The sequence below is a fragment of the Chaetura pelagica genome, unplaced genomic scaffold (assembly GCF_000747805.2).
Source record: "Chaetura pelagica isolate M959 unplaced genomic scaffold, ChaPel_1.0 scaffold420, whole genome shotgun sequence".
Classification (NCBI taxonomy): Eukaryota; Metazoa; Chordata; class Aves; order Apodiformes; family Apodidae; genus Chaetura; species Chaetura pelagica.
Genome location: NW_009951919.1, coordinates 2,939,059 through 2,952,132, shown reverse-complemented (window position 1 = coordinate 2,952,132; position 13,074 = coordinate 2,939,059). Strand labels below are relative to the sequence as shown.

Below are 13,074 nucleotides of genomic sequence, written 5' to 3'. Positions count from 1 at the left end.
ATACCTTAACAGAACAACTAAGTGATATATAGTGCTAGATCAACTATCTTAAAACTACGGGCAATATAATTTTAAATCATACTTACAAGGAGTATTTTAGAGTATCATCAAGTTCCATAATTGCAGCCTGGTTGCCACAACGGTAACAATAATTTGGAGCACTGAAAATTGTTACTACATTCCGATCATGGCACCAGTTGTACCCCTGGCGAGGGAAAAAAAATTATGACAGCCAAATTAATCTGTTGTACTCCATCCAACCATCAGACTACTACACTGAATTTTTAACAGACAAAATCCTAGGTGGCATTTGTAGCGTCATTTTACATAATATTAGGGCTACATCATTGTCTTCTCAAGAGAAAAGGGGTAAAAAGAAATTTTAGGCTTCCATCTTGCTTCTAATAAGCATGAGCTAAACTATTTTTTTAAAAAATCAGCAAGAATTCTCCACTGCCTCAATGTTAAAAAAATTAAAGAGCAGTTCTGAAATACACAGTGTGTTCTGAAACTTCAGCTGTGATCACTAAAACCAGAATCCAGACATACACTTAAAAGTCTTAACTGTCATGGATACCAAGAGACTAAGAACAAAGACACATCCAGGGTAAAAAGGACAAATACATCTTTTTTCAAGGCATACACATTCGTGTGCATTTTCTTATCATGGGACTCAGCATTTATATTTTACGAACCTTTTTATCTATACAGAAATGCAACAACACACCTACTGCAAAGACTGTTTTGGGACATGACTGTAATTTTTTCAGAAAAAAAGGCCAAAATAAAGGTTACTCCACTGTCAAACTGAGAAACTCCTTCAGTAGTCCATGAATACTGTCAAAATAGAGCTTCTGGAAGACACTGAGCTGGATATCCACATCTGTGACACAGGCTGTGCAGTAGGAACACACTGAGGACCCTACCAGGCTGTCCTGCTTACCTCCATTACCAACTGATGAGCCCTTGAAACCAACGTAAGGCCATTAGCATGGTTAAAGGTTTCTGAAATATCCTGCCCAAATGTATAACCTGCACCTCGAGGAGAAATTCCCCAGCCACCACGATCATCTGGATCTGACCATAGCAAGTCACACATTGGACCCTGTAAGAGATTTTGACATTTCAGAAATTGAGTGTTAAGAAACCTACATACACGTCCTGCACAACTTGTTGCAGCATCTCTTTAAGACCTAAATAAAACCCATGACCAACTACAACAGCCAGTGCAGCTGGGAGTCCTGTCAGAAAGTTAATATTCATAGCAATAGTCCTATCCTCTGAGCCCATTAAGTGGTGACACCTGCTGAGACTCCAGGAACACTAAAATGTTTCTTGCTTTAGACAAGAACATGCTCCTTAGTTTTCCTTAAAGCAGGCCCAGCAACCCAGTACAGAAAGGCCCTTTTATATTGCAAAGTTGTTTTGAATTTCATTTTCAGCCTGTACCCAGCTACCCAACATAAGCTGAGTCATGAATCCCACCACGAGTTCAGGAAATGTTTTTTTCAGTACCTCATGGGGAACTTCCTGCAAGCGATCAAGTGCTCTGATGTGATCCAGTGTATCTATCGATGGGGAGAGGCCACCATGTAGACAGAAAATCTGGAAGAGTTAAGATACATGAAGTTTATCTCATGCATTTATAGTAATTATATCAGTGCAATTATAATTATTTGGTATAAATTATTAGGAGAAAAACGGCAAGAGATTCCTCTAAAGCTAAGAGCTGACAGAATACAGTGTTAATCACTCTTTTTACAGCTAGTAATATTTAACTTAGTCAAATTGCAACATACCTGGCCATCCACCAAGGCAGTTAGAGGCAGGTAGTCAAAAAGGTCTGTGAAGTATTTCCAAACATTTGCATTTCCATATTTTCTTAAACATTCATCATAGAAACCATATACTTGTGTGATTTGCCTGCTTTCATGGTTCCCTCGAAGAATTGTGATACGTTCACGGTAACGGACCTAAACAGAACAGTTTCTGTTAGAGACATTAAAATGTGGGTGTCTTCCCAAAAAATAGAACTGCACCCACACCCCCATCATATGTCAATAAAGCAATCAAAACCAAACCCCTTATAAGACAAGGATTCAATTATAGCCTTTGTGAGAAGGAGGGATAATTCATTCAAATGTTGAGCTGCCAAATGCTTTTGAGATGATTTCCAAGTTTTACTCATTGTTGCAGTGGACTTTACTACACCTGTGCACTAAGCTGATCTCTCCAAGCAAATTCTTATAAAAAATAAAAATACAGCACTCACTTTAGAAAAAGTTATCCAGGCTTGCACCTGAAAGTTAGTATTTTTTCAGAAGTATCTCAGAAAAGGCAGCCAACATTTCAGGTTTGAATCTACAAAACCAATCCAGTACCATTCATAACAGATATCAAGTGTAGCCAGGATAATAATTATACATGTTTTATACAGAGTTGTACAGCAGAGAAGTGTTACCTTAAGAGCTACAAGCAACGTGACTGTTTCAACTGAATAATAGCCTCTGTCAACATAGTCCCCCATAAACAAATAATTTGTGTCTGGTGATTTGCCTCCAATTCTGAAAAGTTCCATGAGGTCGTGAAATTGTCCATGGACATCTCCACAGACTGTGACAGGACATCGTACTTCTTGTACATTAGATTCTTTTGTCAGAATTTCTTTAGCCTACAAAACAAACAAAAAAACCCACATACATTGTTAGTTTGCCCTGGAACAATAATTTTATTCAAAATATGCTCTACCACTTCCAACTCTGTCCTACTTGCCTTCATCACCAACTCTTGTCCCTTCCTTGTCTGAGGCACTTGGCATAAGACTATCTTTAAATAAAGACAAAATTTGCTTTATACAATTCTGTATTAGCAGCAGAAATTAGTTTTGGTGTCTACTTCTCTCAATAAGGAGGCCATTTTAATATTAATTCCCAGTCTAGGAAAAAACCAAACACCTCAGACTTTTTAGAATAATATTTCCATGAAGTATAAAGCACTGATCACCACTGCTGGAACTGAAGAAGTTCACAAAGATTTGGAAAAACTAGAAGTGAGAATGGAACTAACATCCAGTGATATCAGTAATTGCAAAGTAGGTAGATTACCTGCAAAAGGTTTCTGAACAAGTTTTGTGCTTAAGCACAAATGACACTGAGTTTCATCTTTATAAACCAAAGCAGAGAAACAGATCTCTGTCCTCATATTTTTTTTTCCCCGCAAAATTGGTATAAAAGTTGCAGGCAGAGGCAATTTGTATGAAGAAGCAGAAGCTGAATATAGTATCAGAAAGGTAATTTTTAAATAATGCAAAAAAATCCTTAATCGTCCTATCATGCTGCCAGTTGTTAGTTTGTTCTCAAAACAGTCACCAAACACATGCCACAATAATTTTCTAAATCAAGAGGGTATTAGGAATATAAATAGTAACAAGTTAACATCTACTTTCTATTATTTCTATGCCTTTCAAGCACAAATGTTCCTATTCAAAAAGGATCATGTTTTTACCTCATACCAGAATGACAAGAGAACACACACAAACTATATTCTATTTTAAAACACAAGATGTTTATAGGACTTGCAGAAACAGCACCAAACACCACCTGTGCACAGGCCACACTGAAATTAAAATATTCTAGTGTAAGAGAAAGATGGAAAAGCAACACCACAATCATTTTAGGGTCACTCTCCTTAACCTTCTCAAACTTAACCTGACAACCACAGCAGCATACTGACTGGGGGCCTCTGATAAGCAAAGAAGTATTTTGAGACACTAGAAAAAAAAAAAAATTATCATTATTTGAAGAGCATTTAGATTTTAAGAGGTTAAGAAAGAAACACTTAGAAGTTAAAATCCAGACAGTGTTTTAAATATTGGATATTGACATAAGCCAGGCTATTAAGAACATGCTGCTGTGCCCAAGTTTCCACCCTATTCCTGAAGCCATTAGCTGGACAGTGACTTACACCCCTGACAGTGATCTCTGCACAAACTCACCACCACTGTCACCACTTCAAACAAGAAATACACAAAAATCAACATTTCATTCAACACTGGAAAGCAATGCAAAAATGCAGCCATGGTTAAGCACCTGCACAGCACAGAGCTTTAGATATGACCGAATGAGCAACTCACTCTGCAGACATATTTACACCAAAAGTCAATCTCATATGACAGTTTCCACTCGTGCTGTGCCTAGTACTAAAGATAGGTCATTGCTGGCTTGTGGCTGAGTCTAAAAGTGCAGATTTATTTTAAGATAGCCTGACTTAAGTTAATTTTAATGCAGTGACTCTCACCGGATGTTTTGAAGGTGTTTTAACAGCTTGACCCTCTTCTAATACTCTGTTACACTCAGAAGCATTAGCCCTCTTAATTCTCCTTTTGAGAGAGAACATTACAGATACTTAATAGGGCATATATATATATATATATATATAAAACCTCTTTAATTAGAAAGCTTTCCACTGCTATGTTTTCTTTACATGCTGGAAGGACTGCACAAGGAATGCAGCATTCATTTTTCATCAAAGGGATGCAAAGTTTATGCTGACCAAGATTAAAATGGGAACAGTCGCTGCTTCCTCAGTTTTTGCAATATTAAAACACTTAGATATGCACATGAGCAAAGACATAGATAAGTCAGACAGCTACTCTGATGGAAAAAGACGGTTTCAGGTCAACTTGCTGAACAGTAATCGCTACTTAGATCCTGCAGGAGGAATGCTGGTGCAGGGATTTCCTTATTTCCACATTCTGAAGTACTGCCTCATGAACTGCTTAGCCCATTTACACTCTTATCGTGTCCCACAGCATTGACAGGGACATGTCCTAAAGTGCCAAAGCACTACATGTGCCTCTGCAATAGAGCTTCAACAGAGCTAAGAGTGGGGAAAAAAATAACACCCTGAAAACAAGGAACAAGTGGCTTAGCAGCCATACCTCAAATTTCCACATTAAATTAGGTCCTATAAAAGAGACAAAAACCTCCATCCTCCCCAACTCCTCCTTCTTGAGCTTCCCACCAGCAGCTCTCCCACATTTCCTCATGGCAAGGATGTAGTGGAGCATTTCAGCAGCCTTCAATACAGAGTACTCCTTGGTGAAAAAAAACCAAGTGGAGAGAGACACACAGCTGATTCCTTGTACTTCAAAAACCTCCTGAGCAATTGCCAAGAAGGGTAATAGTGCAACAGCTTTGCAGCATTTTGAAACATCCAGGTTTCATTGCCTATCACTAGATTAGACAGTTGCACAATTCTGAAATGGTTCTGTTGAACAGATATTAGTGCTTCACTCTTTTTTCAGTTCTTAACAATTCTTAAGATACCCTGATCTTCCATAGATGTCTTCAAACCTCAGAAGTGCCCATCACCACAGAAAGTTTACCTTGTGATGATATTCTATGACTGAATGTACCCAGCATACTACCTTGCAATTACAAGACTAAGTATTTTTCAACCCTTCATACTCCAATTTCAAATTGAAGTACAAATACATACAGATTAAGACTGAAAATAACTCATTCTATCAAACTGATAAATGCTAGTTTTACCAGCTGATCATCAACAAAGTCCAATGCAGAAAAAACTTGCAGCTGTAAGAGAAGAGTTGCACAAGAAGAACTATGTAAACTGCTGCCATAAACAATTGCCAAGGTGGAAAGTCACGTATTTTCCTTAGAGCAGTCTCCAAGTTCTAACAACAAGCACATATCAAATACACTTCAGCTTAGTCATACTGACTGGAATTCTTTCCTACCTGATATCTGAAATGTTGGCTTACTCAGCATTTCACTGCAAAGAGACAACTTGTACAATACTCAAACATCCAAGACAACAAGAATAAAACCAACACTGGTTTAAACACACAAGAAAACAACAACTTTTTCACTTTGTTGTAAAGCAAGTACTACTGCATAAAAATATAATACAGTATTTAAGAACTAAAACATTCCTGGGCTGCTGCACATCTTCTAAATGGCCAAAGGAACAATAAAGCACTGTTCTGCTGCCTTTCTTTACAAAGCACATATTTTATGCAAAACACTGCTCTTAAATTACAAATATTATCTTCATTGTTTTAAGGCAATGCAAGATCCAAGTGTAAACTCTGATTTTATAATGAAAAATCAGGGATAAGAATTTTTTAACTTCATGACCATTAAAGCTACTATCACCATTTTCAAATCTTCACAGTGTTAGTTGTATGTATGCAGAAGTATCTCCTATTTCCCTTGTTCCCTGCACGTATTTTTACCCTATATACCACAGATTAAGGCTCAGAGTCAAGGGCCATAAAGGTGATCCGCCATCCATTCTCTTTCTCAACTCTATGCTCATTAGGGAATCTGGCTTGTCTTCAGCAGAGTATATCATCAGCTTTGCCTCACAGAGTTCATTCCAGTGGTCCACATTCCAGTGGTCCATATCTGAAAAATCCTCTGAATTGATCTGTACCCAAATTCCTCCACTTTTCCAGAACACACCAGTTATTTCTCAAGGACTACTAGCCCTTCTTAGATCCATATACACTTGCAGGGGCTCTGACAGCTCAAACCAAATATATACCCTGAAGAACTCAGGGGCACAAAGGAGGGAGAAAAAGAAGAAAAAAAAATAAAAAATAAAAAGCTGTAGACATTACTGTGGCTTTTTAGAATTGCAGCAAAATGCTTGATCCAGCTGCACAGCTATGAACCAGTGCTGCAAAGCACTTATCAACAGATTAGCACTAGCTCAGTAAAGGAAATACAACCATTATTTTAATTAGACAACATAGCTCCAAAGTCATGGTTGTAGATGGTAACGTGTCATTCTTGGCAGACCAGAACTCACACCTGAAACCCACCAGGCTGTCCAGTAAAGTGTGTATTGAGAAGCATCTACTGTAACTAAGTAAAAAGATGTATCTGTAGTTACCATTAAGCCATTTTTAAGAGATCGAAGAGTTCAACCACACCCATAATTTCCTGTCCTCATGTTGCACAGGATGTGACTAAAGACACAATGATCAGCTAATTGGGATGAATACTGGTTTTAGCTGGCCAAACATCGTGGCCTGGAAGAGATTCCAGTTCCAAGCAAATTCATCCATTACAGTCAGCAAGTCTTCTGCAGAGTGCAGCATTTGTTTCCTTCAATATAGGCGTTCCCCCCCACCCTGCACTTCCAGAGAAAAGAGAACATATTGAGACAAAGATGGGCTCACCATTTTTGGAGCAAAAGGTGTTTTCATTCACTGTCTGACATCTTAAACAAAACTAAATAAATGAGGCCTCCAACATCACCACCCTTCTGTAAAGATCAGCAGCAGTTGCGTTACATATGACACTAATAGGAAACAGATTCGGGCTGAACTTCGAAATCCTCTAAGGAGTTCAATGTAAATGTGTAAGCAGGAATAAAAATAAAATTCAAAGCTCCTCACTGACATTTAAGTATTTAGTATTCCAGAGTGAGTAAATGCAGGGTTACCATCCACATGGAAAAAAACACAGGAGCTTCTCTGCCCAGGACTGAAACAGAGGATCCCCCATCTGCTTTCTCTCTGGTTGTGTGACCAGTGCCTATGCCTCAGTTTCTCATCTCTTTCACTGGCAACAGTACTGAAAGTTTAGAACTCTGAGAAGGAAAACAAAACATGCTTGGTCAAAGAGTCACAGGGCAGCTCCTAAGCACACCTGTGTCACGGTGTGGTCACTACACATTTGTAGACCTTAATTTTCTTGGGATAGGGCAAATGCAACTAACAAATGCACACGTTAGTTTGTTTTAATTCAAAGTACATGAAAGTTTAGTAGCTTATGTATCAATGACCATTTGTCAGTGAACAAGAATACGCAATTAACTAACCAAAAAAGCATAAAAACCCATCAACTTTGAATGTGCTCTTCACTGCTCTAGAACTCATAAAAAACTGCTCCCTTCCTCTTTTAGCAATTCCCATTTGGTTAGAAGAGAGACTAGTTAATCACAAAATCAATCCTAAAGCCAGCTCTACATCTAAGATTACACGAGGCAACCACCTTCCTTTATCCTCTGTAAGTTCTAGAAGGTCTACAAGAAAGTGTGCATGGTGTGGACTTTTGCCAAGTAAATCCCCCTATTCCTCTGTCCTACAAAGGAATGACTGACACCATTCACAGCCTTGATAGTCCCCTCAACACTGCGATTTCGAAAAATCATTAGCAGCCTTACCTGCTCAGCATTACTGAAAGGACTGTTCTTTCCCTCAGGGGCAGGTTTTGGAGAAGGAAAGGGGAACTGCATTTAAGCATTAGTAGCTGACAAAATCAAATGGAAAATGAGGATAGGAAGGGGGTCCTCTGAAAGAACTCAATGTCATTATTTTGCTTCATATGAAAGATCCTGGTGTCTTTAACTTAGAATTAAAAGAAAAACAAAGTTCAGAAAAATCTTTAACAAAATATAGGAGGTGAAACAGCTCAAGAAGTCCAGATGCTTTCTCTACGTGGAAGTTCCAAGAAACACAAGCAACAATAGCAATGCATGAAGCTGATCAGTTAGAGACAGTCTGCAATCCCCTCTGCAGAAGCAAGCTGAATTCCTTTTGTATCATTCAAGTTGTGAAAACAAAGAAATAGGCTAAAGCTCTTGCCAAACTAATTGTGCCTGATACATGAAGCTGGACTCGCAGATGGAACTCGAAAGGTTTTCGACCCCTTTGCTCCAACAACTCCAACCACAGGTGGGCACAGGGATGTCATGAGGTGCAGGCAGGATGACAGAAGGCTGAGGCAGGCATGTGTGTCTAACTCAAGAAATGCACCTCAAAACCAACCAACATCATGTGACACCTACATTACAAGGTATTTTTTTTATATACCCAGCAGCAATATTGGAGACCTGACTATGAGCAGCTGAACTCCAGCATTTCTTTAGCCAGAAATAAAACTGTGCTTCCAGCTTAACACAATGCCTAAAGAAAAGGAACCAAGAGTAACAACTGTGTTCCTGAATACAGGTGCAATGTTTAAGGGTCCCTAGGTAAGAAGGGAAATTCAATCCCTGTTCCCTTGAGTCCCTTTGCAGAGCCTTGGGTCTGAGGCCAGACCCAGCCAGACAGGGTAGGTTTCTACACTGCTGAAGGCAGCCTGGGTGACTAACTGGAAACGGCAAGGGAGCAACCTCAGTGCAGCACTGTCATCAGATCCCAGGAGGCAACAGCCTCACCACAGGTAGATTTGGAAGAGGACATCAATCCATGTCCTGCATCTTAAATTAGTAGAACTCAGGTAGGAACTCACACTGACTTATTTCTGTTATCTTAAGCTATGCCCAAAGTAACTTCTAAAAGAACACAAAAAGATCTTTCACTCCAATTTGATCAAAACTAATTTGTAATTAAAAACAAAAAATCCCACACTTGACTTAATAGAATTTCCTAGAATTGAAAAAAATTAGAAAGCTGCTGGTGCTACAATAATTGGTACATAGAAGCCTAAACCTCAAGGTGTTATCATCAGGACTAGGTGAGAAGGCTGGCAAGGTTGACACTTCAACTGCCTTTTGTATCAACGAACAATTTCCATTTCATACTACAATCAATTAAAAAAAAAAAGAAGAAAGGATCTTTTTTGTTCAACTGTTCCAGAATAATCAAAACCACAGTTATTAACATGTCACAAAAAGCATTTCACAGTACACCTGTAACTCTTCAGAGATGGAAGGAACAACTATAATACACCCATCATCAATGGCTTAATCTCTGGGTATGTTCAACAAAGCAGCAGCAAAAAAGCCCTTAATCTTACCCATCTCCCACAGCCCCTCCTCCAGCCATCCAAGGGCTCCCTTGTTAGTGAATCTAGAAGCCAATGCAGTAGCAAGGAGGAACTGAAATGCTGTCTTCCAGACCTGTATTTTCTTCTGCCAGGGGTAGGGGTGGAGGGACACAGAGCTTGTCCAATACACATCCCACCCCATGGAAACTCTCACTAGCTGGAAATTCTGTTGGGGCAGGGCTTTTGGTTGATTTATAGCAAGTTTGAAGTATAGTTATATGTGATGGTTACATGTAAAGATACCGGAAGAGAAGAGCTAGCTCATGGAAAAGCCCTTACAAACATGGCTGGAAACAGTTCAGAACATTCACTTCTGGGCAAAAATAATCAGCTAAGGTAACTCCCCAACAGCAGAGGAGGCAGAAGGGAACGTGAATCTCTGTCTTTCTTAAAAAAGAAGCAGGGCAGACATCTCTGGGCAGTATCAGCTTAAAACACAAGAGTGAGATCCACACAACTTGCCCGTTCTGTGCATTAGAGGAACTGAACTTTGACAGCAGGGGGTGTTTTCTGACCCAAGGACAGCCTCATCAGTAGCATACTGCCCTCCCAGAACTGCTTTGTTCACAGATAACAGTCAATAAACTGTTCAGTGTTAAAGGACAAACACTGCTGACACATGGCAGTGTCTATACACTGTACATTTTGACCACTTCTTCAAAATTTACACTTATCAACTCCTCAGGCAAAGCATGCACAACCAGTCGTGCATCAACGTAACAGAATACATAACACATACAAAGCCTAGAACAGCTTTACTGCCACTCAGAGGTTCATATTTTTTTCAGTCTTCTGTGAAAGTATTATGTATTATTCATTGTTACAAATTATTCCTAGTCTTAGAAGACATTTCTGCCCAGTTACCACCATCATCCAGGTAATCGTACACAATGTGATGCTCTAAGAAAGTAACTGGGATGGATGATTGGCCACACTTAATTATCATGTTTGTAAATACCCGTCACGTTCTTTAGATATCAATACCAAAATACAAGAGAGCCCTTAGGCTTATTCTTATTAGACAGGCACCAGTCTGCACACATGGAGTCCCAGCAGATCAAGAAATACCAGTCAGGAACATCATCCAATCAAATAGTCTTATTGGGGAAAAGCCCTTGCAAATTTTTTATTTCTTTCTTTATTTCAAATAGCCCTGGCTACAATTCAACATGGTGAAGAGTGACAGTTTCTACCTAGGAGGGTCTTTATCTGTCCTTTGGGACAGTAGCTATATTTGACACTGTCCATAGCACATTAAGCTATTTATGGAAAAACATAACCTTTGGGTGTGATTATACCCACAAAACTACTGAAGACAATCAAAATATGAAGCACAACCTGAAGAAGTTTCTGAGAGTCAGTGCTGTAAGCATGGAACCACCTTTGAGCAAATGCTGTCCTTCTGCAGGAGGGCACAGAATTACACAAACACCCCACTTCCACATACCTCCCACCAGAGGGGACAAACTGATGGAAAACCCAGGACTCCAAAGGCCTACTTCCTATTCCTTACATCAGCAACCATGTAGAAATGTAACTACTCTTAGCAGGAAGTCCCAGTAAATCCACCTATAGTTATCAGCAACAAACCACCTCCACGTAACATAAACGGCCCTGTGTCTGTATCCTGCAAAGTGCTGACCACAAACAGAGAGAGGGAGGGAATTTCAGCTCAAGCACAGGATCAGGCTACTCAGAGAAACACAACCTTCAGTCTGGAGCTGGCTTATCACCACCCAACTTGAGGCAACATGACGTTGATGCTAAAGGGTATTTTTCAGGTAGACATCTCATCTCAAAACACAGCTGTTAGACACACAACTTTCTGTGACCCTTTTATCTGCCATTATTTTGGTGACACAGAAATACACCTTGTTTCCATTCTTAATTGGAAAAAATGAAAACGTCTTGCACAACAATGATGACTGGGACTACAGTATCTTCTGTAAGGAATTCCTATCAGTGTGCCTACCCTTCACCTATCAAAACCCCACAGTATACGTGAAGGTTTTTGTCTGTTCCTCATGCTCCTGCGGATTTATGCTTTTTTTTTTTTTTTTTTTTTCCAGAAATACACCTTGTTTCCATTCTTAATTGGAAAAAATGAAAACGTCTTGCACAACAATGATGACTGGGACTACAGTATCTTCTGTAAGGAATTCCTATCAGTGTGCCTACCCTTCACCTATCAAAACCCCACAGTATACGTGAAGGTTTTTGTCTGTTCCTCATGCTCCTGCAAGTTACCATACAACCTCACCAAACACACCTGTATTCAGGACCCTGTACTAGTGTCAGTTTATAGAAGATGACAAATGGAATATTCCCCTCTCCAACACAGCAGTACAAGAAAGAAGCTGGACTGCTGCCTCGCTAGAGACACACAGGCAGTGACACTGCCACTTGTGCAACACAATTATAAAATACACAAACTGTATCAAATGTTAACCATTTCAAGTTGCTAGAATACTAGTCAACAAAAATTTGGACTCCACCAAGAACCTACCTAGCCAAAAACCACTGCAAGTTCTTTAGTAAGTTCATAGACAGTCCTCTGGAAACGATCTGCTTCCAAAAACAACATGCTGTTTGAAGGCACAATGCCAAATTGAAAACACTCTAATTACTTCTCATGGCAGGTACACAGCCTTCTTTAGAACCCAGTACATTAATAACTTCACATATTCCTTAATTTCTAGTTCCCAAACAGTCCACAAATATTACATCCTCCTGTCTAGAAATGCAAGAATACATAAAACCTTCCATAACAAAAAATCCTGCTCAGCTATTAAGTTTCATCCAGAATTAGAATCCTATTGGAAAATGCAGCTGAATGCTATGAGAACAATTTTTTCTTGAGTTCCCAAAAGGCAATCTATGCCGACCTGATTTTAAGACCTTTCTAAATTATAAATGCCCCCGTCAACACAGTTCTCTGACACCCAAGTCTCAACATTTTCAATCCATCACATAAAAATAAATGGCTATACAGGATCTCAATCGTCTATTCTATGAAGTTCATGAAACCCAGAATATTATTCAGAGAAATCAAAGTCCCCGAGCTAACCTGCCCTTCAATTAGTAATAAACGCGTCCGTGCTGATTTATATCATGAAGAAACAACAAAATAAATCAAAGCTATTCCATTCAAACAGCAGCTCTTTACCCCGTGTAATTTTCAACCGATCACCACCAGGTTTTCATTGTAACAACTTATGCTTTGCGGGCTGCTTTAAAACGTGAACCGTACCGTGCGATTGTGTCGCGTGGG

The 13,074-nt window shown here is 39.3% G+C and overlaps 1 protein-coding gene across 1 annotated transcript in view; it reads right to left on the bottom strand.

The window, feature by feature from the left end:
* Positions 1 to 13,074, bottom strand: part of PPP2CA (protein phosphatase 2, catalytic subunit, alpha isozyme) — a 47,963-nt gene that overhangs the window by 1,510 nt on the left and 33,379 nt on the right. Inside the window, exons 2-6 of the mRNA XM_009995802.1 lie at positions 2,462 to 2,671; positions 1,800 to 1,973; positions 1,516 to 1,605; positions 944 to 1,105; positions 87 to 205 (exon numbers count right to left, since the gene is read on the bottom strand). Of these exons, the coding sequence (XP_009994104.1) occupies positions 87 to 205; positions 944 to 1,105; positions 1,516 to 1,605; positions 1,800 to 1,973; positions 2,462 to 2,671 (755 nt within the window). The remainder of the gene's footprint in view (positions 1 to 86; positions 206 to 943; positions 1,106 to 1,515; positions 1,606 to 1,799; positions 1,974 to 2,461; positions 2,672 to 13,074) is intronic.